General features: G+C 52.1%; 1 protein-coding gene across 1 annotated transcript; it reads left to right on the top strand.

Annotated features, from left to right (window-relative positions):
- Positions 1-668: 668 nt before the first annotated feature.
- EXOC3 (exocyst complex component 3) lies at positions 669-21,427 on the top strand. Its single transcript, XM_017645069.3, has 13 exons — positions 669-739; positions 1,916-2,112; positions 3,686-3,905; positions 10,290-10,971; positions 12,916-13,033; positions 13,792-13,917; positions 14,760-14,860; positions 16,475-16,585; positions 16,672-16,822; positions 18,143-18,265; positions 19,886-20,047; positions 20,463-20,590; positions 21,028-21,427. The coding sequence occupies exons 2-13, from the start codon at positions 1,969-1,971 to the stop codon at positions 21,197-21,199; spliced, it is 2,238 nt and encodes a 745-aa protein (XP_017500558.1). The 5' UTR covers positions 669-739; positions 1,916-1,968; the 3' UTR covers positions 21,200-21,427.
- Positions 21,428-22,814: the final 1,387 nt, after the last annotated feature.

Raw genomic sequence — 22,814 nt, 5'->3', positions numbered from 1 at the left:
TTTTTCAAAAAATGATGCTGGAGTAAAAAGCTTAGCATGGCAAACTCTTTGTGTCTGATGCATTTAGCATCTCAAAAAAATAACTGACGGTGCCTTTGAAACAGCCCGTTTGGTGTAGTTCTGCCCAGGTTTTCCCGCCGGCCAAGTCGTATGCAAACCGCTTGCACGCCGATGCACTCTGTTCATATGTTCTGCTTTTGTCATTCTTTCGGGGACTGAGTTCATTTTTGACTCGAGCGTCAGCCGACAGCGCACTAAGGAGCTGCCACTTAACGCGGTGGGCGTTGGTCAGCCAGGTGTGGCGCAGCCCACCTTGCTCGTGTTCACTTAACATCTGCCACCTGCCAATCAGTGGTCTGGGGAGCTCTGGGGCCCCGCGAAGGGAAAAGGCCCCGCCGCATCTGGGTAAGAGGTACACACAGGTGCGCGCATCGCGTCCGCAGAGACGCGGGTGAAGGCACAGCGCGAGGTCGGGGAGGCTCCGGGGAGGACACCGGGGTAGGGCAGGCACTTGGTTCCTGCGGGGGGTCCCTGACGGAAAATTGCGGGAAGGGCGGGAGAAGACGCGCTGTGGGCGGCAGGACGCCCCGCACCCTAGTAGCCACCGGCCGGAGGGCGCGCAGGCGGGCAGGGAGCGGATTGGGCACTCCCACGCGCTAGGCCACGCCCTTCCTGTCCCGCCGCCGGAAGCGGAAGTGCCCTGTCCTCCCATTTCCGGTCGGTCGCAGCGCGGCGGACGGTGAGTGGACTGCAGGCCGGCGGGGACTCCAGCCCCGACCGCCGAGCGCACCGGGTGGACGGGCGGCGGGGACGCCGAGGTCGCTGCACCGCGAACCCGGAGAACCCACGCACGCGGGGACCGCAGGCGCCACGGGAACGCTGCGGGCGCTGCCCTGGGGTGGGGTTTTCGGCCGGTTGCCTCCGCAGCTGGCATTTTTCTGTCCGGTGCGGATTGCTGCGTTGGTGCGCATAATAAAAATAAACCGAGAAGGGAAGCGCGTGCTTGTAGTATGTGTCCCTGTGAAAGACAAGTGAGAAAGCGTGTTCCGGAGACACAGTTGTTTAACCAGAGCCCTTAGTGAAAATCCTCTATGGGTTTGAGTGTTTTCTGAAAGCAGGTGGGAGTGGGAATGAAGAATTTTGGGGAAGGGTGGATCTTTTTTATCTTTGAGAAGTTGCATACAGAAAAAATGAGTGGAGGTGGGAGTGAAACATATGAGGTCAAGGGGATAAAGGCGTGTGAAATGCTCTCATTTGCCAGACAGTCACCAAATACCTTTTAGCCCCCCTCCCCCTGGGCTATTGGGAGAGCTAGGGCTGAAAGCAGGTTTGTTTGCTGTCTGAGCACCTGTGCACTGTACCTGTGCTTTCTGCCCTGTCACCTTTATTTGTGGGAGCTGTGAACTAATAGGAAATAGAGTTTTGGATACTGCAGGCACTGGTCTTTTTCAAGGGACTCAGGACATGTGCTGGGCATGCAGCTCTGGTGGTGAGGTGTGTACTGTCCCTGTGCTGCTGTGTCCTCTTTGAGGCCTCCTGGCACAGCTGCCCCACGGCGGGCCCGGTGGGTGATGTGAGGGCTCAGGAAATGAGAAACTGCCCCTGTCTGGGACAGAAGGGCCTTGGGCTGACACGTGATGTGAGCGGTCTGGGGCCCACAGAGACACCACCACTGCCCTCCTCCTGCCTGTAGCCTGTAAATGCCCCTGCCCCACACGTTTGCAAAGCTCTCCCATATTTGAGTTCTGAGGATTTGCATTTTTTACAGAGGGATTCGTAATCCTAGTTCACTGATTAATGACCTCAAGTGAACTCCTCTTAGCTCCTTTGTGAGCAACTGACTTTGATGGGGGCGAGTTTTGTCCTTGAGGTTCCTACCTACCTGATGCATCTTCCCTCCCACCTCCTCCCCAAGCACCAGCACACCTCTAGCATGACAGATGCAGAACCCCTGCCTGCTTTCTGACCATGAAGGAGACGGACCGGGAGGCTGTTGCGACAGCAGTCCAGAGGGTTGCTGGCATGCTTCAACGGCCAGACCAGCTGGACAAGGTGGAGCAATATCGCAGAAGAGAGGCCCGGAAAAAGGCCTCCGTGGAGGCCAGGTTGAAGGTACGAGATCAGGGAGGCCAGGACACCTGTTTTCACTCCCAGGCAGGACAGAGCATGTATCTTGAGTTCCAGGTTCCCGCTTACTGTAATTTTACCAAATTAGAAATTAGACTTCGTGATGATCTGGATAGAGGTGTAACATGACCTTTATTTAGCACATTCTTTCCAACAATTTATTACCAATCAATGAGATTTACAAAGTAGATTGCAGAATATTGCAAACACTGAAGGAACCACCTTTTTAAGCATTGGGGAGTAGCCTTTTACCTTTACAAACAGCTACTCTTCTTTATTAAAACCTCTTCTGTGGAATGCCACCAGAGAGCATTTCGTTTAGGTTATTCCAGAATGTGCCGGAGCACACTGACTGGGTGCCAGGCATTCTGCTGGCCCTGGGTAGGAAGAAAGAGGACACACTTACTACGAGTGTGTGACAGTGAGACAAAAAAGGAAATAATTCACTCTTAAGGATTTGAGGATTCAGATTGGCTTTCAGCGTAATTCATTTGAAGAAGGAGGGTTTAGTAAAACACACACATTTAGCATAGTTATGTAGTAGTACTAACACCATCAGTAGTTATGAAAAGGTTGTGACCATGGCTTGCTGTGGTTGACAGGCAGCAGCGCAGTCCTGGAGATTTGAGAGGATGCCTTTGGGGAAGTGAACCCTCTCGCTGATGTGACGCTGAGGGCACTTATCACTTGGTGACACTGTTAGCACCCAGAAAATGGCAGACTGGATGAGGCAGGGTGAAGGTCATTCATTTGTGCAGAGAAGCACCCAGAGACCTGATGGGCTAATGCTACATTTTTCATCAGAATTTTGATGTTTTAGAAGCTTTTGGAATTAGCAGTTTCATTAGTTACTTAGAAACCTTGTGTGGTCTGCTGCAGTCGTCATTTGTTACTTGTAGACGCATCTTAAGGCTCCTGGGTGAAAAGGTGCCCCTGGCTTCAGTGGGGCTGCCTGGCCTTGCCCTTCCCTTCCCCATCTCCACCTCTGCTCCTCTCCACGCCCTCTCCCCCTGCCGCACAGCTTGCCAGAGCACATTCCAGTGGGCGTGCAGCGAGTCTGCCTCTCAGAGGGACCGGTTCTGTGCAGTGGGCTTGCCATCCTAGTGCTGTGCCTGGTTCTTCCTGAGTGTCAGGATCCCCCCAAAGCTGATGAGCCAGTCCTGACAGTGTTCTGCACTTTGATAAGGCCTGCAAGGAAGCCAAGGGACGCTGGAAGATGGTACGTGCTGTCTCTCTCGGTACCGCTGAAGCAGCAGCCATGGGGCTGAGGTGTGCCCACAGTGGTGTCTGGTGTCTTCAGGCTGAGAGGCTGGCTGAGGAGTGTTGTGAGGTTTTCACAGCGATGCTTTAAAAAGCATTGTTGATCTGTTTTGAGGCAGCAATTGAACGAAAAGAAAGAGTTGCTTGTAGATAAGCTAACTCCTTGTTGAATTTTATTCTCTCCCCTCTGGGTGTTGACTTCTCCCTGATACTGAAATGTCTCTTTCCTGCACGTGAGCCTGGGGGCAATCTGCTCTTGGCGTCCCTCGCTCTGCTCACCTGCCGGTGTCGCCCCTAGGCCGCAATCCAGTCGCAGTTGGACGGGGTGCGCACCGGCCTGAGCCAGCTCCATAACGCCCTGAACGACGTCAAGGACATCCGGCGGTCTCTGGGCGACGTCAGCAAAGACTGGAGGCAGAGCATCAACACCATCGAGAGCCTCAAGGACGTGAAGGACGCCGTCGTGCGGCACAGCCAGCTCGCTGCAGCTGTGGAGAACCTCAAGAACATCTTCTCAGGTAGCCAGGTGGATGGCCGGGGATGCGGTGCGCTGCTGAGCTCGTCCGCAGGATGCACGTGTCGTGCTCTGTGGGTGGGGCTTCCGCTTGGTGTGTTCTGGGGGCTGGCCTCGGTGGGCAGTGGCTAGGATTCCTGCCCACGTGAGCTGCTTACCTGGATTGTGGATGGCAGGGATGAGTTGAGCAAGTGAAGGCTGGTAGACCCCCGGCAACTCTATTTGTCAGGACCAGGATGGAGGCACCGAAAGAGGTGCCTGAGTGTCCCCTCAGCTGCAGTCTGGCTGTCAGAGGAGCAGACCAGCTGGGACTCTGCAGGAAGAGAAGATGCCACATGCGTGGAAGGGGTCTGGACTGTGATCTGGCAGAGAGGCCGCTTCCCCATGGGAGGGGTGCCTAAGGAGAACAGCATTCCCAGGAGGAGGAGAATGGGCGCGGCCTGGGTGGGAGGCTCACCCCGTAGTCTGTTGTGTGAGCAGGGCCTGGTGGTTTGGGGCCTGAGAGCATGGCCGTGGCTCTCCTGGAGCCACATCCCAGCACCTGGCTTCTGGGAGGAAGTGTCGGGGAGCATGCCAGTGCCACCCAGCAGGGCTCCTGTGGTGTGCAGCATGGCCTCCCCACCTGCTGTGATGGCAGCTCCTCTGCCCCCAAAGCCTGCACCTCTCCTGTCCCCTTGCCTCTGGCGGGATCACCAACAACCCAGTGTGAGGCCTCAGAACGGTCTGACCCCACCCCTCCCTGTGTGCCAGGTCTGGTCTCGGAGTTCTCTGTCTTTTCCCAGACTTTGCTCGGCCCCTGCACACCGCCTGGTGTGGTTCTTCCACCCACATACACTGTGAGGCCTCAGCTCCATGGCCTTGCTCCTGCCACATGGAGTCGTGGTGATCTGTGTCCTGTTCATCTTTGTTCCCCTGAATTCTTGCCACTCACCCCTGCATCTGATGGCAGCGTTGTAATGTGGCCTGCTGCTCTGCCGCGTCATCTTCCCGGGCCTGACACTCAGCCATGACCCAGGTTCCTTCTCACGTCCCTGATGAGTGACATGCACCCCACTACGGGTGCTCGGGAAGCAGCTACCTTGGTGATGGGTGGCTGCCTGGAATTGGGGCACAGTCCCCATGCCCAAATATCCTTTCTGACATTCAGCCCCACCTTCTTGTTTATTTTCTCACCTTCTAATTTCCTGTTGATTGGCAGCATTTCCTTCCAGGATGATAAAGCTAATGCTAAATGACCAGAAAGTTGCTGGAAGCATTCATCCACAGAAGTTGAAAATAATTTTCATCCCCTGATGAAAATCAAGGGTACAATATATATGAATTATCTGTAGGAGAAGAATTTCCTGGGGACACAGTGTGCTTATTGGGCCCCTCCAGGCCCTTGTCATTTGTAACTCAGGAGGCCTTTCCCCACCTTTTTTATTTTAAAATACACATACAGTAGAAGTTCCCCTCCTTATCACTTTTAAGTGCGTTGGTCTGGGGTCTGAAGCACATTGGCACCGCAGTGCAGCCATCACCACCGTCTGTTTGCAGGATTATTCTCTTGCTGGACAGACCGCATGTCAGTTACATTTCAGTGAGCCAGGAAGAGCTGCAGGAGCTCTGCGCCCACTCAGGGATCCCGCCCCACTGGTCAGGGGTCTGTGTCAGTGTCCTGTTGGTTGGGGGTTCAGTCTCGGTGTGCCCGGCATCTCCAGGGGCTCGCTGCGTCTAGGTCGTCTCCAGTTTGTTGGTGTGTGATGGTCACAGTGCCTTTAGTGGTCTTTTTATTTCTGTAGAATGCGTAGAAATGTCCCCACTTGCATTTCTGATTTTAGAATTTGAGTCCCCCTCTTTTTTTCTTACTCCGTCTAGCTGAGATTGGTCGGTTACCCATCTTTTGAAGGAGCCACCTTTTGGTTTTGTGGTTTTCCCTTGTGATTTCTTATTTGACCCATTAACAGCATGTTAATTTCCACAATTTTCAGGTTTCCAGTTTTCCTTGTTACTGATTTCTAACTGTCGGTTGTGGTCAGAGAGGATATTTTGTGTATCTATCTTTCACAATCCATTGAGATTTAATCTGTGGCCTCATCTATGGTCTGTCCTGGAGAATGTCCTGTGGGCCCCGAGAAGAGCGGGTGTGCTGTCTGGGTGGCATGCCCCCGTGTGCCTCAGACCTCGTGGGGTGGTGGTGTCCAAGTCCTCTGTTTCCTTGCTCGCCGCCTCTGCTTGTTCTGTCCATGCTAGTGGCCTATAGAAGTCTCCAGCTGTTGATTACAGAACCATCTGTATTTCCAGTTCTTGTCAGTTTTTGCTTTGTATGTTTTGATGGTCTGTCATCGGGTCCACAAATGTTTATGGCTGTATCTTCTTGCTGGACTGAACCTTTTATTAATATACAATTTCTTTTTTGTCTCTTGTAACCATTTTTGATCTCTAGTCTATTTTGTCTGGTACTAGGGTAGCCAGCCTGCTCTACTGCAGTCACTATTTGCATGGGTATCTTTCCCAGCCTGTCACTTTCAGCCTGTCTGTGTCTTTGGATCTCAGGCGAGTCTATTAGACAGTGTAGGGTTGGATCATGTGTTTTAATCCATTCTGTTGATCTGTTTTTGATTGGAGAGTTTAACCCACTTACATTTTAGGTAATTACCTATAAGGAGGGACTTAATTCTGTCATTTTCCCATTTGGTTTCTCTGTTCCTTCCAGCTTTTTGTCCCTCATTTCCTGCATTACTGACTTTTGTGTTTGGTTGATGTTCAGTAGTAGAATGAGCTCCCTTTCTCATTTCCTTTTGTGTCTATTCTGTAGCTATTTCCTTTGCTTTCTGTAGAGGTTACATTTTAACGTTGTATAGTTAAACACTAATTTGTATTTATACCAGCTTAACTTCAATAACATACAGAAACTCTGCCCTATTCAGCTCTGTCTCCACCCCTTATTGATACCCCAAATCATATACACTGTATGTCCCAAAACATAGACTGTGTTTATGCATTAGTCTCTTAAATGACATAGAAAGCAAACTGTGGAATTATAAGCCAAACTTACAGTAATAGTAGCTCTGTTCTAAGAATAAAAAGCTCTGTTTTTGTCTCTAAAGGTATCAATCTTTTAAAATATGTAGAACAAAAAGTAAAGTTAAAAAGCAAAGTTACAATAATACCTCTCTTTGCAGATGCCTGAGCATTCATCTTTATTTCTTCAGTCAGCTTCCTGTTGCCATCCAGTGTCCTTCCACCTCACCTGCAGGACCCCCTCGAGTCCGTCTTGCAGGGCAGGGCTAGTGGTAACCGACTTCCTCGGCTTCTGTTTATCTGAGAATGGCTTAATTTTTTCTTAACTTTCAATTTTAAGGACAGTTTTGCTGGATGCAGGATTTGGGTTGGCAGTTTTTTTCTTTTAGCACTTGGAGTATGCCAGCCCACGCCTTTTGTCCTCCAGAGTTCCTGCTGAGAGCTCTGCAGACGCCCCTGCTGAGGACTCCTTGGATGTAGCAGTCGGCTTCTCCCTTGCCGCTTTTGGCATTCTCTCTCTTTGCCTTTGGCTTTCAGCAGTTGGACTGAAATGTCTTGGTGTGGGTCTTTGAATTTTTCCTGCTTGTAGTTTGTTGATCTTTTGGATGTGTATCTTCATGTGTTTCATTAAATTTAGTAAGTTTTTGACCATTAGTCAAGTAATTTCTCTGTCCCTGTTTCTCTTTTCTTCTCCCGGGTCTCCCACGAGGAGCATGCTAGGCGCCTTGGCGGTGCTGCAGCCTCCATTAGTCCTTCTTCTTCCTGTTCCTCATTGATAATTTCCACTATCCTGTCTTCAGGTTTGCTGATTCTGTCTTATGACTGCTCAAGTCTGCCTTTGAAACCCTGAAGTAAATTTTTCATTTCAATTATTGCAGTTCTTAGTTCCAGGATTTTTGAGGGGAGAGGGGTCTTTTAGGTTTTCTATCTCTTCATTAACATTTCCATTCATCTGTCATTTTCAGGACTTTCTCCAAGTCTTCTTTCAGCTCTTTGAGCATCTTTAAGACTTGTTTTAAAGTCTTTGCCTAGTAGGTCTGCCAGCCAAGTCTTTAACAGGGTTGGGTTCTGTTAATTTTTTTCCTTTGAATCTCCATACTTTCCTATATCTTGGCATGCTTTATGATTTTTGGTTGAACACTGGACACTTGAATCTAATAACATGGTAATTCAGGAAATCAGATTTTTCTATTCCCCAGAGTGTGCTGATTTTTGTTTATTGTTTTTGTTTTTTTGATTGTTATATTGTTTGTGTGCTGAGGATCAGGCTGAGATGTAAACTTAATGTCTTCTCAGGTCCTCTCTGAGCCTGCACCTTATGCTGAGCATGGGAAAGTGGTCACTTCCTTCCTTTTTTTTTTTAGTATCATTAATATACAATTACATGAGCAACATTGTATTTACGAGATTCCCCCCATTATCAAGTCCCCACCACTTACCCCATTACAGTCACTGTCCATCAGCATAGTAAGATGCTATAGAATCACTACTTGTCTTTTCTTTGCTATACTTCCTTCCCTGTGTCCCCTCCCACATTATGTGTGCTAATCGTAATGCCCCTTTTTTCCCTTATCCCTCCCTTCCCACCCATCCTCCCCAGTCCCTTTCCCTTTGGTAACTGTTAGTCCATTCTTGGGTTCTGTGATTCTGCTGCTGTTTTGTTCCTTCCGTTTTTGCTTTGTTCTTATACTCCACAGATGAGTGGAATCATTTGGTACTTGTCTTCCTCTGCCTGGCTTATTTCACTGAGCATAACACCCTCTAGCTCCATCCATATTGCTGCAAATGGTAGGATTTGTTTTCTTCTTATGTTTGAATAATATTCCATTGTGTATATGTACCACATCTTCTTTATCCATTCATCTACTGATGGACACTTAGGTTGTTTCCATTTCTTGGCTATTGTAAATAGTGCTGCGATAAACAGAGGGTGCATATGTTTTTTTCAGACTGGGCTCCTGCATACTTAGGGTAAATTCCTAGGAGTGGAATTCCTGAGTCAAATGGCATTTCTATTTTTAGTTTTTTGAGGAACTTCCATACTGCTTTCCACAATGGTTGAACTAATTTACATTCCCACTAGCAATGTAGGAGGGTTCCCCTTTCTCCACAACCGTGCCAACATTTGTTTGTCTTTTGGATGGTGGCCATCCTAACTGGTGTGAGGTGATAACTCATTGTGGTTTTAATTTGCATTTCTCTGATGATTAGCAATGTGGAACATCTTCTCATGTGCCTGTTGGCCATCTGAATTTCTTCTTTGTAGAAGTGTTTGTTCAGCTCCTGTGCCCATTTTTTAATTGGATTATTTGCTTTTTGTTTGTTGAGGTGCATGAGCTCTTTTTTTATATTTTGAATGTCAACCCCTTATCGGATATGTTGTTTATGAATATATTCTCCCATACTGTAGGACGTCTTTTTGTTCTATTGATGGTGTCCTTGGCTGTACAGAAGCTTTTTAGTTTGATATAGTCCCACTTGTTTATTTTTGCTTTTGTTTCCCTAGCCTGGGGAGATATGTTCATGAAGAAGTTGTTCATGTTTATATTCAAGAGATTTTTGCCTATGTTTTCTTATAAGGGTTTTACGGTTTCATGACTTACATTCAGGTCTTTGATCCATTTCGAATTTACTTGTGTGTATGGGGTTAAACAATGATCCAGTTTCATTCTCTTGCATGTAGCTGTCCAGTTTTGCCAACATCAGCTGTTGAAGAGGCTGTCATTTCCCCATTGTATGTCCATGGCTCCTTTATCATGTATTAATTGACCATATATGCTTGGGTTAATATCTGGGCTCTCTAGTCTGTTCTACTGGTCGGTGGGTCTATTCTTGTGCCAAAAGTGGTCACTTTCTTAAGTCCCCTATATATGAGGTTGTTTTTAAATGTCCTAATTTCTTAACATCTGGCTCACAAAAGGGAGAAAGAGAAAAATTAAGGCCCTTTAAATCACCTGGAAGTCCCTTCAGCTGGAGGGAGAAGGACTTCCAATGAATTGGGGGTCAGCAGCATTGTCACCTGCCTCTGTGTCTGCACCTCTGCAACCATAAGCTGCCATCAGAAACCAGAGTGCAGGCTCCAGGCTTCAGAGGACGGGGTCTTCTTGCTCGTCTCGGCTCCCACAGGCTGTGTGCGAGCTGCTATAGGAACATGTGGTGGGGGCGGGGGTGGGGGCTGGGGCTGCGGGGGTAACTGCCATTGAAACCAGTCATAATTGACCAGAATTCCCCTGGAAGCCACAGCCTTCATTCAGCACCAGTGCCCGGGAGTTTCTGGACAGGTTGTGGGCAGGCAGCTGTCTGGGGCTGGCTCTGGGGGTGTCCTGCCTGCCTGCCATCCTCCCAGAATCCTGCACTGCACAGCCCTCTGTCTGGTTTTTTACAGTGCCGGAGATTGTGAGGGAGACCGAGGATCTCATAGAGCAGGGGGCGCTTCTGCAGGCACACCGCAAGCTGATGGACCTGGAGTGCTCCCGGGACGGGCTGATGCACGAGCAGTACCGCCTGGACAGTGGGAACACACGTGACATGGCCCTCATCCATGGCTACTTTGGGAGCACGCAGGGGCTCTCTGATGAGCTGGCCAAGCAACTGTGGGTGGTGCTACAGAGGTCGCTGGTCACTGTCCGCCGCAACCCCACCTTGCTGGTCTCAGTTGTCAGGATCATCGAAAGGGAAGAAAAAATTGATAGGCGCATACTTGACCGAAAAAAGCAAACTGGCTTTGTTCCTCCGGGGAGGCCCAAAAATTGGAAGGAGAAAATGTTTGCCATCTTAGACAGAACCGTGACCACCAGGATCGAGGGCACGCAGGCGGATACCAGGGAGTCCGACAAGATGTGGCTTGTCCGCCACCTGGAAATCATAAGGAAGTATGTCCTGGATGACCTCATCATTGCCAAAAACCTCATGGTTCAATGTTTTCCTCTGCATTACAATATCTTCAGAAGCCTCCTGAGCATGTACCACCAGGCCTTGAGCACACGGATGCAGGAGCTCGCATCAGAGGACCTGGAAGCAAATGAGATTGTGAGCCTGTTGACATGGGTCCTGAACACCTACACAAGGTAACCCCAGCTTTATGTCTGCAGAGAGTGCATAAAAACATGCCAACAAGACAGTTTCTAAACAGCTAGAGTGGTTTTGCTCCTGGTGTGTGCTTGACCCCCACAGGTATCGTTCCCTGGCCAACAGAAGTCCCCCTTTGGGTCATGTGAGGGTCTCCCGGCTGTGTGGATGCTCCGTGTTTGGGTGGTGCCCCTGCCCTTTGACGACCAGTGCAGTGACGGGCTTTTCTGTGACACTGAGTGCTTGCTCTGCCCTCACATCCTCCGTGGGTGACACCCTGGACAGGTGGTCTCACACCCCTGGACATGGGAGGCCCAGCCCCACGATGCCCCATGAACTGCATTGTCCTGTGGCTGGTGGGAGACACCAGCTGTCCTCCCGGCTTCTGACGACCCTGGATGTGGGCTCCTCTCACCAGCACCCCAGAAAAATCACTTCTCGTGCCTTTCACCTTGAGTTTGGTCCCTTCCTGGAGGGGGTGTGGGCTGCTTTGTGCATGTGTGAGTCTGAGGTAGAGTTTGAAAGTTGGGGCGGCGGTGGGGTGTTTGAGTTCTCTGAGATCAGCCAGCACTGGGGACCTCATGGTCTGTGAGTAGAGGATAGCATTAATACCACACTGGGGTTTTTGTTTGAGCCTGTCTTGTCACTAGTGTGTAGGAATCAATCAGCCCTCTTGTTTTAGCAGTAAGGTCTTGGGATTTTTTTGTGTCTTTGGCCACTGCCGTGGTAGAGAATGTGTAAGGACATGGAGAAAAAGGAAGCATCTCCCACCCACAGACAGTGGTGGCCACCACGGCCATGTGAGCCAGGCCTGGCCTCAGTGCCTCCTGGCACTGCCCTCATCCGACCTGTAGTCTGCAGGGCCTTGCCCACCCTCCCCGTTTCCCTGTGTGGGCCTCGACTCCCTTGTGTCGTTCACATGAGGAGGGCTCTGCAGTGGCCCTCTCTCCTTGTGAATGAGGCTCAGGAGTGGCAACTGGGCTCACAGGCCATCCGGGAGGCAGGACTGGGTTCGAGGCACGGGACCTTAACCGTCCCTCCTGCCACCAGGCCGAGGTGCATGTCCGTGGGGGGGCAGTCTCTGCCTGCATCTAGTTTCCGGCACACTGTGAGCATTTCCCCCTTGGGCATTCTGTGGCCTCACCCTGGGCATCCCTGCATGGTGGATGTCCTCATGGGAAAAGGCGACCTGCTTCCGTGATGGAAACATTCCGTGCTGATTACGGCTCTGGGGATGAGAATAACCTCGTCTTCTAGTATTTGCAGGATCATGTTAAGCGTTTTTCACTCAAGAAGACCTTGGGCTTCTCACAGACACTAGACTAGTATTAATGTCCCATGTCATCACTCTAAACATACATGTAGGGAACTGGCAGAAGTCATATGAATTTTCTGAGCATTCAGACCCTGGACTTTTAAGAACCTAACCACATACATAGGTATTAGCTGTATTTTCTGAAAACTTTTTCTGAAGCAGTCACATCCCTGCCTTTGGCCCAGTAGGCAGCCAGGGACACTTCCTCGCTAATGCACCTCCTTACGAGCCTCATGTCGCCCTCCTGCAGGAATTAGCAACATTAACCTCAGCAGTTCATATTTCTGAATTACAGTACTTGCTTATTATTGCACATCTATTGGAGCATGTGTTCAGCATCTGCTGTCTGTCAGGCACTGGCCTTCCCCAGAACAACAGAGCCTACTCTCACCTCCCTCACTTGGGCTTCTCTCCCAAGTGCAGTCTCCAGCTCCCATCGTGTGGGCACAGCACACTGAGGCTGGGGGGTGTGGTGCCCTCGGTGGCCACCTGGCACCGCCCAAGGCCCGGCCCAGCCCGGCCCTGGCTTCTGGCTGGGCATCTGTGTGTCAGAAAAAACAGTAACACTTACTGAGGATTCTCTTCTTCCCTCACAGCTAACCTTTCTCACTCCTGGTTTTCACTGTAGTGCAGAGATGATGGGGAACACGGAGCTGGCCCCAGAAGTGGACGTCAGCACCCTGGAGCCTTTGCTTGCTCCAAACGTGGTCTCTGAGCTGCTTGACACGTACATGTACACTCTTACTGTGAGTAGAGCAGCCTGCGGTCCCCAAAGGATGTCTGGTACTGTGGCCGCATGGGCCGAGACTAGCAGGCAGGAGGCACGGGGCCTTGTCTTGGTGTTGGCTTCCTAAGAATTCACGGGCTCTGGAACTGGGTCCTCCAATGTGTGTTTGCCAGTTAGATCAAGGGGATGGTCCCTCCTCTGGCCCTGGGTCTGGAGACTGCCTGGGACTTTCGTCCCACAAAGGAGTAAGCCTGTCCTCGTTCTAGTGGGTGTGGGAGACCCAGGACGTCCCGCTGACGTGTGGTGGTGCCTGCCAGCCATGAGGCTGAGCCCTGGACTGTTAGGGTGGCAGATAGGGGAGATGCCCATGTAGTCTCCAGAAGATGCGGTCAGGGCCTGCTTCCGGGGGCAGGATGGGCCCAAGCATGACAGCACTGTGGCTGAGAGGCAAGGCCCACGCCTAGAAGCAGAAAGGGGCTTTGTGCTCCCCGGGTGATGATGGGATGCCTTGTGCACCATGCACAGGCCTGGCAGAGGTGGGGGCCTCATGCTCCCCGACTCCTGTCTGGCCCAGCCTCTCCTCCAGGACCAGTCATCTGAGATATCAGCTGGGTAGAGGCTGGCCTGCTATGCAAGTGGCCCGTGGATGGCCTGTCTGTTGTCCCCTTGCTGTGGTGCAGGAACTCCGGGTTCTGTGTCTGTCTGGTACGGCAGCTGCACCCCAAGGAGAAAACCCTGTTCTTCCCTTTCTTTCCCTGTGATGCTGGACTTGCCTAGTCAAACATCATCGCCTGGCTGAGGAAAGCGCTAGAAACAGACAGAAGGGACTGGGTAAAGGAGAGTGAGCCTGAGGCCGACCAGGATGGGTACTACCAGACCACGCTCCCTGCCATCGTCTTCCAGGTACTGCCTGTGCTCTCGAGGCCCAGCTCCGGGTTTCAAGTGGAGCCTGAGGGGTTATGCATGGGTCACATGCTTGCTGAAGCCACAGCCTCACCTCCCCGAGGGCCGCCTGGGCCTCCTGCTCTGGATTCGATCTAGAGCCTGATTGTACATCATTGCCTGTGATGCGTGAGTTGGAGTTTGCTTGTTTGGTGTTTCCTGTTATTGTAAATAGCCAGGATTTGTCACCACCCTCGGCCCCCTGGTGTCGTCCGGGCGGTTGTCTTGCTCTCTTTCTCTTCTGGCCCCTGCTCATTCCTTGAGCAGCACTGCTGATGGTGGGGGATGAGCCCCACCCACATGTTGCTGGGGGACTCTGCCTGCTGGCGTTCCTCTCTGGGTGTCACCAACAGCTAGCCACGGCAGTCCCTGCCCTTCCCTATAGTTCGGAAACTCTGACATCCTCACAGGCTGCATGTGACTAGGACCTGGGGTGAGCTGTGCCTGTGGCACTTGCCGTGTCCTCCCAGTTCTTAAGAAATCCACAGCAGAGCCCAGACCAGCCCTTGGGGCCCACATGACACCAACCACTCCAGCCCCCTGGGCCTGTCTCCCTTTCAGCTCAGGGAGTGTGTTCCTGGCCCCCTTAGTGGGGACCAGCCCATTTGCAGGCAGTTAGGAAATGATCCACTTGGTTTTTTACCCAGTGAGAATGGTGCTTATTTATTTCTCTAACTGTTGTTTTTCAAGTGGTTTCATTTTTATCTGAATGTGGACTGTCCTATCAGATGGGGCTTTTATATGAATGGAAATCTGCACTCTTGTGAGTTTATGTCAGAATTCATAAGTTCTCCAATTTCTAGATGTTCGAGCAGAATCTTCAGGTTGCTGCTCAGATCAGTGAAGATTTAAAGACAAAGGTGCTGGTCTTGTGTCTTCAGCAAATGAATTCTTTCCTGAGTAGGTAAGTATTCTCACCACTGTGCTAATTTAGAAAGCATATGTTTCCAAAAACTAAAATCAAGAATAAGTTGATCCTCATATCCTCAATATTAACACAGAATTTAAGCCTGGATATCTGACACCTTCTTTTGTTACTTAGAAACACAAGCCTTTTCTTACTATCTTCTTTTGGAGTGGGCGATGCTGTCCCCAGACCTCAGACCAACAGGTTTTGCTGAGTTTCCTAGGCTGGGGAAGACACCATGTGCGAGCCCTGCATGGGGGTCATGGGATGCCCCCCCACCTCGTGGCTTATGCCTAAAGATTTTCAAACCGACACAGAAGGAGGAAGAATGGCATAAAAAGCTGTTCACTGTCACCCTTAGGGCTGCCCCCCTACACTGCCCCCTCTGTCCCCTCCCCTCTCCCCACCCCACCTCTTTCCCCGCCTCCCCTCCCCTTTCTCCCCCTCTTCCCCCACCACCCTACCTGCACCTCTCTTTCTCCCCTCCCCTCTCCCTCTCCCTCTCTCACTCTCTCATCCAAAGTTCTCTAACCCAAGTGCCAGTGTTGCGTTTCAGCCCCTACATTCTCCACCCATACTGCAGGGCCATCAACCACCTAAAATGTGGGTAGGATGGTCATTCCATAGAGTCACCTGACACTGAGCTTGTGCTTGGGTTTTCCCATGGTCAGACGTGTCTTTCTGTCCTTACCACTCAGAAGGCACATCATGTGACCTTTGGGTTGCTGGGAAGCCCTGGCTGGTGATCTTCCGTCCTGTCCGTCGATGCCCACCCTGGTCCTTGGGCTGCTGCCCATGAGCCACCAGTCGGCTCCAAAGGCTTGTGGGAGCCTCAGTGTGCTTATTGTTGGGCGGGAACCTGCAAGGAACCCCCACGGCCTGTGTCCTGCTCAGGTGGCTCGGCTCGGACAGCCAGCCCCTTCCTGAGGGTCTCCCTCAGCCACCCTTCGGGGCTTCAGCCTGGGTCAGTCATTTCTTGAGTCTTTGCACCAGCATTAGCCATTTGATTACCTGAACCACACTTTGGATAGAAAGGTGGAATAAATGCTTAATTACTTCCCTTTAATCACCAGTTTTCCAATTTGCTTCTTTCTTAAGGTATTTGAAAAATATATACAGCACATTGCACTGCTTTTCTTCTCCTGGATATGTCTGAGAATATCTGTGATAAATTCAACAGTTCAATAGTGTTTTGTCTTCTTGGCCTCTAAAGAGTCTAATTTATTTTATTTGATTTCTTCAGGGAAAGCTTTAGAAAGGGACATATCATGTAACATTTGATAGTGTTTCTAAAATTGTTGTGTTTCTAGATGAATTGTTTCTCAGATATAATACCTTCCCAACTATTCACAAATGTTGCAGAATACTGTATAGTCAGAATACTGAACGGTATCTCAAAGCCTGATATGAAATTAAGTTTTTATAATCAAATTAGAACGATCAGCTTCTCGGCCCTCCTAGTAGTATAGATCATCCAGAACTGTTTTATTTTAAATGCCCCTCCAGTCGCACATCAGTGATGGGGACTCATAGGGTGTGACATCACTGTGGCGTTGGAGACGCCTCCAGGCTTCCCTCCCGTGACCTGCCTGTGGGGCTGTGTGCTCGCAGGTACAGAGATGAGGTCCAGTCATACAAAGAAGAGCATCTGAGGAACCGTCAGCACCCGCACTACTACGTCCAGTACCTGGTCGCCGTCATCAACAACTCCCAGACCTTCAAGTGAGGGGCTGCAGCCACCCCATGCTCGGGAGGAGGACAGGCCTGGGGCGCTCAGCCCCACATTGAGCAGCAGTGTCTCCTTTCAGAGAATCCATAGTCAGCTTAAAAAGGAAGTATTTGAAAAATGAAGCAGAGGAAAGCACATCTCTGAGCCAGCCCAGCGTGGACGGGATCCTGGACGCCATCGCCAAGGAGGGCTGTGGCAGTCTGCTGGAGGAGGTCTTTCTGGACTTGGAGGTGGGTACTAGTGCTTCCTGCTCCCTTTTCTGGGCTGAGATGCCGTGTTTCTCATCCGCCCTCTTGGTGCCCCATGGTGAGTGTCCTGTGGATGGTGCACTTGAGCTAAGTGGCCCCCAGGTTTGTTCCCATCATGCTGGTGCCTCTGTTTTTCTGAGGTATGTGCTTTGTATGGCACAGGCCTGGGCTGGGGTCTTTCTGACACTCAGCTGAATGGGGGCGCCAGTAAATAGGAAAGAGACACAACTCAGTGGGTCCCAAGTTAGAAATAAGTGTTTAGAGAGAGACTTGAGTATGAGAGGTAGTGAACTCTTGATACTAAAACTAAATTGAGAATGTGTGCATGCATGCACACGTGTCACATAGATCAGTCTCAATTTTGAAGAAAAATATAAGCAAAATCATTAACATTGCATCTAGCATCATATCAAAGGCATACACATTGTGAATAGTAAGGTTGTTTCAGAAATACACATGTGGAGATGTAGGCAGAAACCAGAATGTACATAAAGCAAGCTGTGATGTCTGCTCCTGGGAGAGAGCTCCCGATGGTGGGTGGGTGACAGTTTAGAAAACAAAAGAAATGTTTGCACTTGGAATCAGCATATGAAAAAGACAATGTGCTAGAAAAGCCAGCGACAGACAAGACTGACCATTTCACAGAGGGGTTGCAAGTGTCCTGACTGGGAAGCAAATGCTAATCCTGCCGTTCTTCATAGAACTGCAAATTAAAACTGGGTAGATTTATTGCTTAGAATGGCAGTGGTCAAGAACTGATGGGGGCCTGAGAAGAGTTGTTCCCTGAATTATGTGTAAAACTGGGACTCGTACAGTTTCTGGAGGCAATTTGTAAACAAGGTTATCCAGGTTAGGTTTTAGTTTGCATACTTTTTGACTGAGCAGCCCCTCTTCTAGGAATTTAACTTCCAGAAATATACATTCACTGCAGCATTCTTTATAACTATAAAACTTGCCAAGTTTTCAATGTCCATCAGGATTGGGTAAGTCCCAGAGTATCTGCATAATAAACATTTAATAGTCATTAACGGTACAGCATGTGCTTGCAGACACCTGCCCATATAAGGTTGAGACCTCATGGGAGGTGTGTGGTGTAAGCATGATCTGTTAACGTGGTTTGCGGATAGCATTGCACTAGTTTAACGTTGTTTGTGGGTAGCATTGCACTAGTTTTCCCAGGAACAGGTGTGGAAGTAACCGTTGGCTCAGGCCTCACGAGGTTGGCTCTGCAACACTTCCCTCCTGGTGCAGCGACTTGGGGACACTGTCCAGGTGATGTTTTCTGTGCTCTTCGCTTCTCAGCAACATCTCAGTGAGCTGATGACCAAGAAGTGGCTGTCGGGTTCGAGTGCTGTAGACATCATCTGCGTCACCGTGGAGGACTATTTCAACGATTTTGCCAAGATTAAAAAGCCTTATAAAAAGGTAGGAATGTGGGGCACAGTGGCGTGCCAGTGTCCAAGTGGAAGTGCACATGTGGCTTGGTCAACGTAGAGCAGGTGGGAGACACCAGGCCTGAAGACAGAGGAGGGCGTGGGCTTCTGTGTGGAGACCGAGGCTGTTTGTCCAGGACCCCTAGGCCCGGAACCCCACACGTGGCAGGGACCTCCTCAGCAGCACCAAGGCCCCTCGAGGGCAGGCCGCTGGCCTCTCCACCTGGCAGAGGACCGAAGGGTGCTAGCTGCGTGATGCAGAACCTGTGAGAGCCCAGAGCCCCACAGCAGGCGGGGGAGCGGAGCCATGTACAGAGCACGTGCCGGTCTGATTCTTCTCCAGGTCTTACCAGGGGTGGGGGGCCTCTTCCCCCACTATTCTCAGAGTCTTGTGTTGTTTTTGCTGCTGTTACCATCGAAAGTGTTACCATTTTAAAGTGAGGCGTTCTACATGTTTGTTTCCGGTTTGTGAAATGTAGTGGTTCTGCTAAGTCGCTCTCAGGTCCAGACGCGTGGTGAAGCCATCTTTGTTCCCAGGGTTTGCTGTCTCTGAGTGCGGACATGTTTCCCTGCCGGCCCTACGGCTTCTCCCCGCTCGCCATGGCTCCCTGCCTCATGGCCAGTGTAACTGCTCTGCTGTTAGAAGTGATGCTTGCCAGGACCCACGTGTTCTAAACCCACCCCTCCCAGCCACTGGGAGCCTCTGGGAGCCGCGCCGTGTGGGGCCGCCCTGCTCACTCTGAATTTCTGCTTGCACAGCGTTTGGCTTCGCCTTTTTTGTCTGTAAACATCACTGTGCTGATGAGCCTGAGTGTGTCTGTGGAGCCCGCAGGCCAAGTGCTCCTTGCCCAGGGAGATCATTCTCAGTTTCTGAGGCCGGCCCTTCGCTGTGTGCACCTGCTGGACGCCTGTGGGGTACCCCCCACCTTGGCGCAGGGAGTGGAGCCTCCCACAGGTAGATGGGACCCAGCTTCTGTTGGTCTGGGGGCCCAGGTGCCACACGCCCCTCACCTGTTTCATGTGCACCTCTGCAGGGTGTCTGGTGCCTGTCTCCCACTGGTGGGGGGGCTCGCGCTGGTGGGAGCCTAGGTCTCCCATGTGTCCTCTTTACTGAGAAGAACCCATGTGCAGATTTGGGGTTCCTTGGAAGCACCCCTGGCTCCAGTGCCAGAGCCTAGTTCTGGGCACATCTGCCCTGCGGAGCACACACTCTGCCCTCGGGCACCATGCTGAGGTGTGTATGGCAGGGATCCCAGAACAGCTTGGAATGGGCGCTGTGCTGCCCCTGTTGTGCATTTGTGTCCCCAGAGCGGCGGCGAGGCTGCAGGCAGGTGCTGTTGGTGCTCACCTGCTGGCTTTCCAGATAGGAGCTCCAGCGTGCATGCGTGTCAGCACCTGTGGGCGCCATCCACAGGCTGCAGGCCAGCCGCCCGCAGGCGTGCTAACCTTCCCTTTCACCATTTACTTTGATGGAATGGTGAATGTGGTAGGGTTTTCAAAACAAGGTCAGGCAGACCAGGGCGCCTCTTCAGCTTAGCGCTCACTCTGGGCTCCTGCCGTGGAGCGGTGGGAAGTGCCCGGGTTCACCCAAAGCCCACGTTTGCCCCCACAGAAGATGATAGCCGAGGCACACCGGCGGGTGGTGGTGGAGTACCTGCGGGCCGTCATGCAGAAGCGCATCTCCTTCCGGAGCCCGGAGGAGCGCAAGGAGGGTGCAGAGAGGATGGTCCGCGAGGCTGAGCAGCTGCACTTCCTGTTCCGGAAGCTGGCCTCCGTGAGTGTGCTGCCCCCGCTCTACCCGGGGCTCCACCGCTGAGCGGCATCAGTGGCGTCAGAACCAAGTAACGGCTAGTTCATTTTTCTGGAAACAGAAAACGTGTTTTCTGAGCCTGGGGTGGGGCACATGCACGGAGGGCTGTAGCCTCTAGACTCTGGGGGCAGCTCAGCAGCCTGGCTCTGAGATGGCGCTTGAGGCCCGCCCTTCCTGGGCAGCTGCTGTGCTGTCCCGAGATGCTGGGCTGCCAAGGCAGTAGGTGCCCCCAGCCTTCCGACCCCTGCCTCCCTCGAAGGAGCCCAGCCCCCACGGCTGAGCAAGGCTTGTTTGCTGGAAGGGGAGCCACTCGGGGCGTCAGCCAGGGAGCTTGGCGGAGACACTGGTGCCTCTGACGAGCGTGGTCACTGCCCTCCAGGGGTTTGGGGAGGACATAGACGCACACTGTGACAGCATCATCGCCATCGCAGAGGTGATTAAGCTCACAGACCCCTCCCTGCTCTACCTGGAAGTCTCGACTCTGGTCAGCAAGTACCCAGACATCAGGTAAGACAACGTGTCTTCCCATTCCAGCCAGAATAACAAGAGGGGAGCAACGAGGTCGTTGCTAGGGTCCCAGCCATAGGCGTGGGTCTGGTGGGCAGCAGCGGTCCGGGCGCCTGGGAGGACTGGCCCTCCAGACGGCAGCCACAGGCAGGGCATCAGGAGCCTGCTGTGCTCCCTGCAGCCTAGTTTTTAGGCCAGCGTCTGCCGTGCAAGCCCCTTGTGCCCCTCGGCTGGTTCACCCCAGGTGCTTTTGTGAGCCTGTCCCCTCCTGCCTCCTCTGCCCAGCACCTGCTCTGAGCTGGCTTTGGGGAACCTGTGCATGGGCAGGGAGCATGCTTCCGCCCGCCAGCCTGGGCCTCTATCGTCCGGAGCATGCTGGGCATGAGGCAAGCACTGTGGGTGCCTGATGTGCCCCTGACATGGGACCCCATCCACAGGGATGATCACATTGGCGCCCTGCTGGCCATGCGAGGGGACGCCAGCCGGGACATGAAGCAGACCATCATCGAGACACTGGAGCAGGGCCCGGCACAGCCCAGCCCCGGCTACGTGCCCATCTTCAAAGAGATCGTGGTCCCCAGCCTGAACGTGGCCAAGCTGCTCAAGTAGGCATGTTGAGGCCGCGCTCCTGCCCACCCTCAGCCCTGCGTGTCCGCTTCCTTGGCACCAAGCGCACGCTGCCTGAGGAACGTGCCCTGAGGCCGTGTGTCCCCAGCGGCCTGTGTGGGCGCCTGCGCAGCCTGTCCTCACGCTGCCCTGGGCCGCTCATTCCGCTGTGCGCCTGTCACGCTCTGCTACTTAATAAAGAGCCTGAACTCCTGCCAGGAAGCAAAAACATGCAGTCGTGTGGGTTTTCTTACTAGTGAATGTCTTGCGCTGCTTTCCAGTTGCCAGACCTGCCCTCCGGGTGACCCTCTGCCTCAGCGTGGAGCCCCTTAGGCGCAAGTCCTTGGACTCGCACCTCAGCTCTCACCTGCTGGGTCACAGCTCGTCCTCCCACCCAGTGCCGGGCAGTCAGCAAGTGGATGAGCTGAGTGCATCAGGTCTGGTACAGTGAGTGAGGATGCGGCGGCGACGTGCACCTAGGCCACCGCTAACCTGGCTCCGCAGCTCTTTCTGTTGCCACCATCTCTCTGCAGCACCTGCCTCAGCAGTGGCCTCAGGTTGCACCTTAGGGTTTAATTTTACACCCAGTTAACTACCAAATTACACCCAAAATAAACATCCTGACCCTTCCTCATGCCACATCTCAGTGGACGGCCGGCTCTGGTGTAGCCATGTGACGCTGGGACAGAAAGTTGCAGGGCTCTGCCGGCAGGTCCCGCCACCCTTGCTTCCGGGCCCCAGGACTGGCTGGCCCCTTTGCCACGGGCCGCCAGCCTCCCCGGGGACGTGCCATGCAGTGTGCTCTGCCTGCTGCTGCAGGACATCCTGGGCATTGTGTCAGGCTGCGGCCACAGGTGTCTGGTCTGTGTGACATGGGTTTTCCTCTCGAGGCATGTTTGAGACAGCAGTTGGTTTCATTTCACCCTCATGAGACATGAAAAACTGGGGGACTTGCTCTTGGGTCTGAACCTAAATGGAATTTGGGGGTGCAGGAGCCAGACACAGCTCTGGTGTTACCTGCACAGGACAGGTGCGGTCCTCCTGAAGGGGTGTGGCTGCTCTGCTATTCCCTGTGTGCACGTTCGTTCCGACAGGCCCCAGACGCTGCTCAAGTGCTCAGTGCTCTTATTGACAGTCATTAATTACTTAGTGCCTCTTATAATAAAAAATGTTTATTTTTCCACTGGCTGAGAGAATTTTTACTCCAGGTTATTTCTGGAAAAAATACCAAGGTGAGCATTCAGAGACAGGCTGGGGGTCACACATCTGCTGGTGTTTGACATCACATTGCAAACCATGGGGACATGTGACTTTGGAGCAGGACATTGGCTGGGACGGGCTGGGCAGTGGGGGCCACGGCAGAGGGCCATCTCCCAGAGGGTGTGCATGCTGACACCAAGGGGAGGGTCATGTTCAGGCAGGCCGCTTAGTGAGAGACCAGTGCATAGGACCCCAGGGCCCGTCGGCAATGGGCCTAACAGGACAGGGAGTCTGCAGCCCCTCCCAGGAGCAGGTTCATCTGCTTGGGCCACCACAGACTCCCTGAGTCTGAGACTCATTCTCCATGAAATCACTTTGCCATTCAGTTGGAAGAACACAAGCTAGGAAATTTCCTTGG

Source organism: Manis javanica, chromosome 1 (assembly GCF_040802235.1).
Source record: "Manis javanica isolate MJ-LG chromosome 1, MJ_LKY, whole genome shotgun sequence".
NCBI classification, from domain to species: Eukaryota; Metazoa; Chordata; class Mammalia; order Pholidota; family Manidae; genus Manis; species Manis javanica.
The sequence above is the reverse complement of the archived record's forward strand: the minus strand, read 5'-3'. Positions and strand labels throughout refer to the sequence as shown.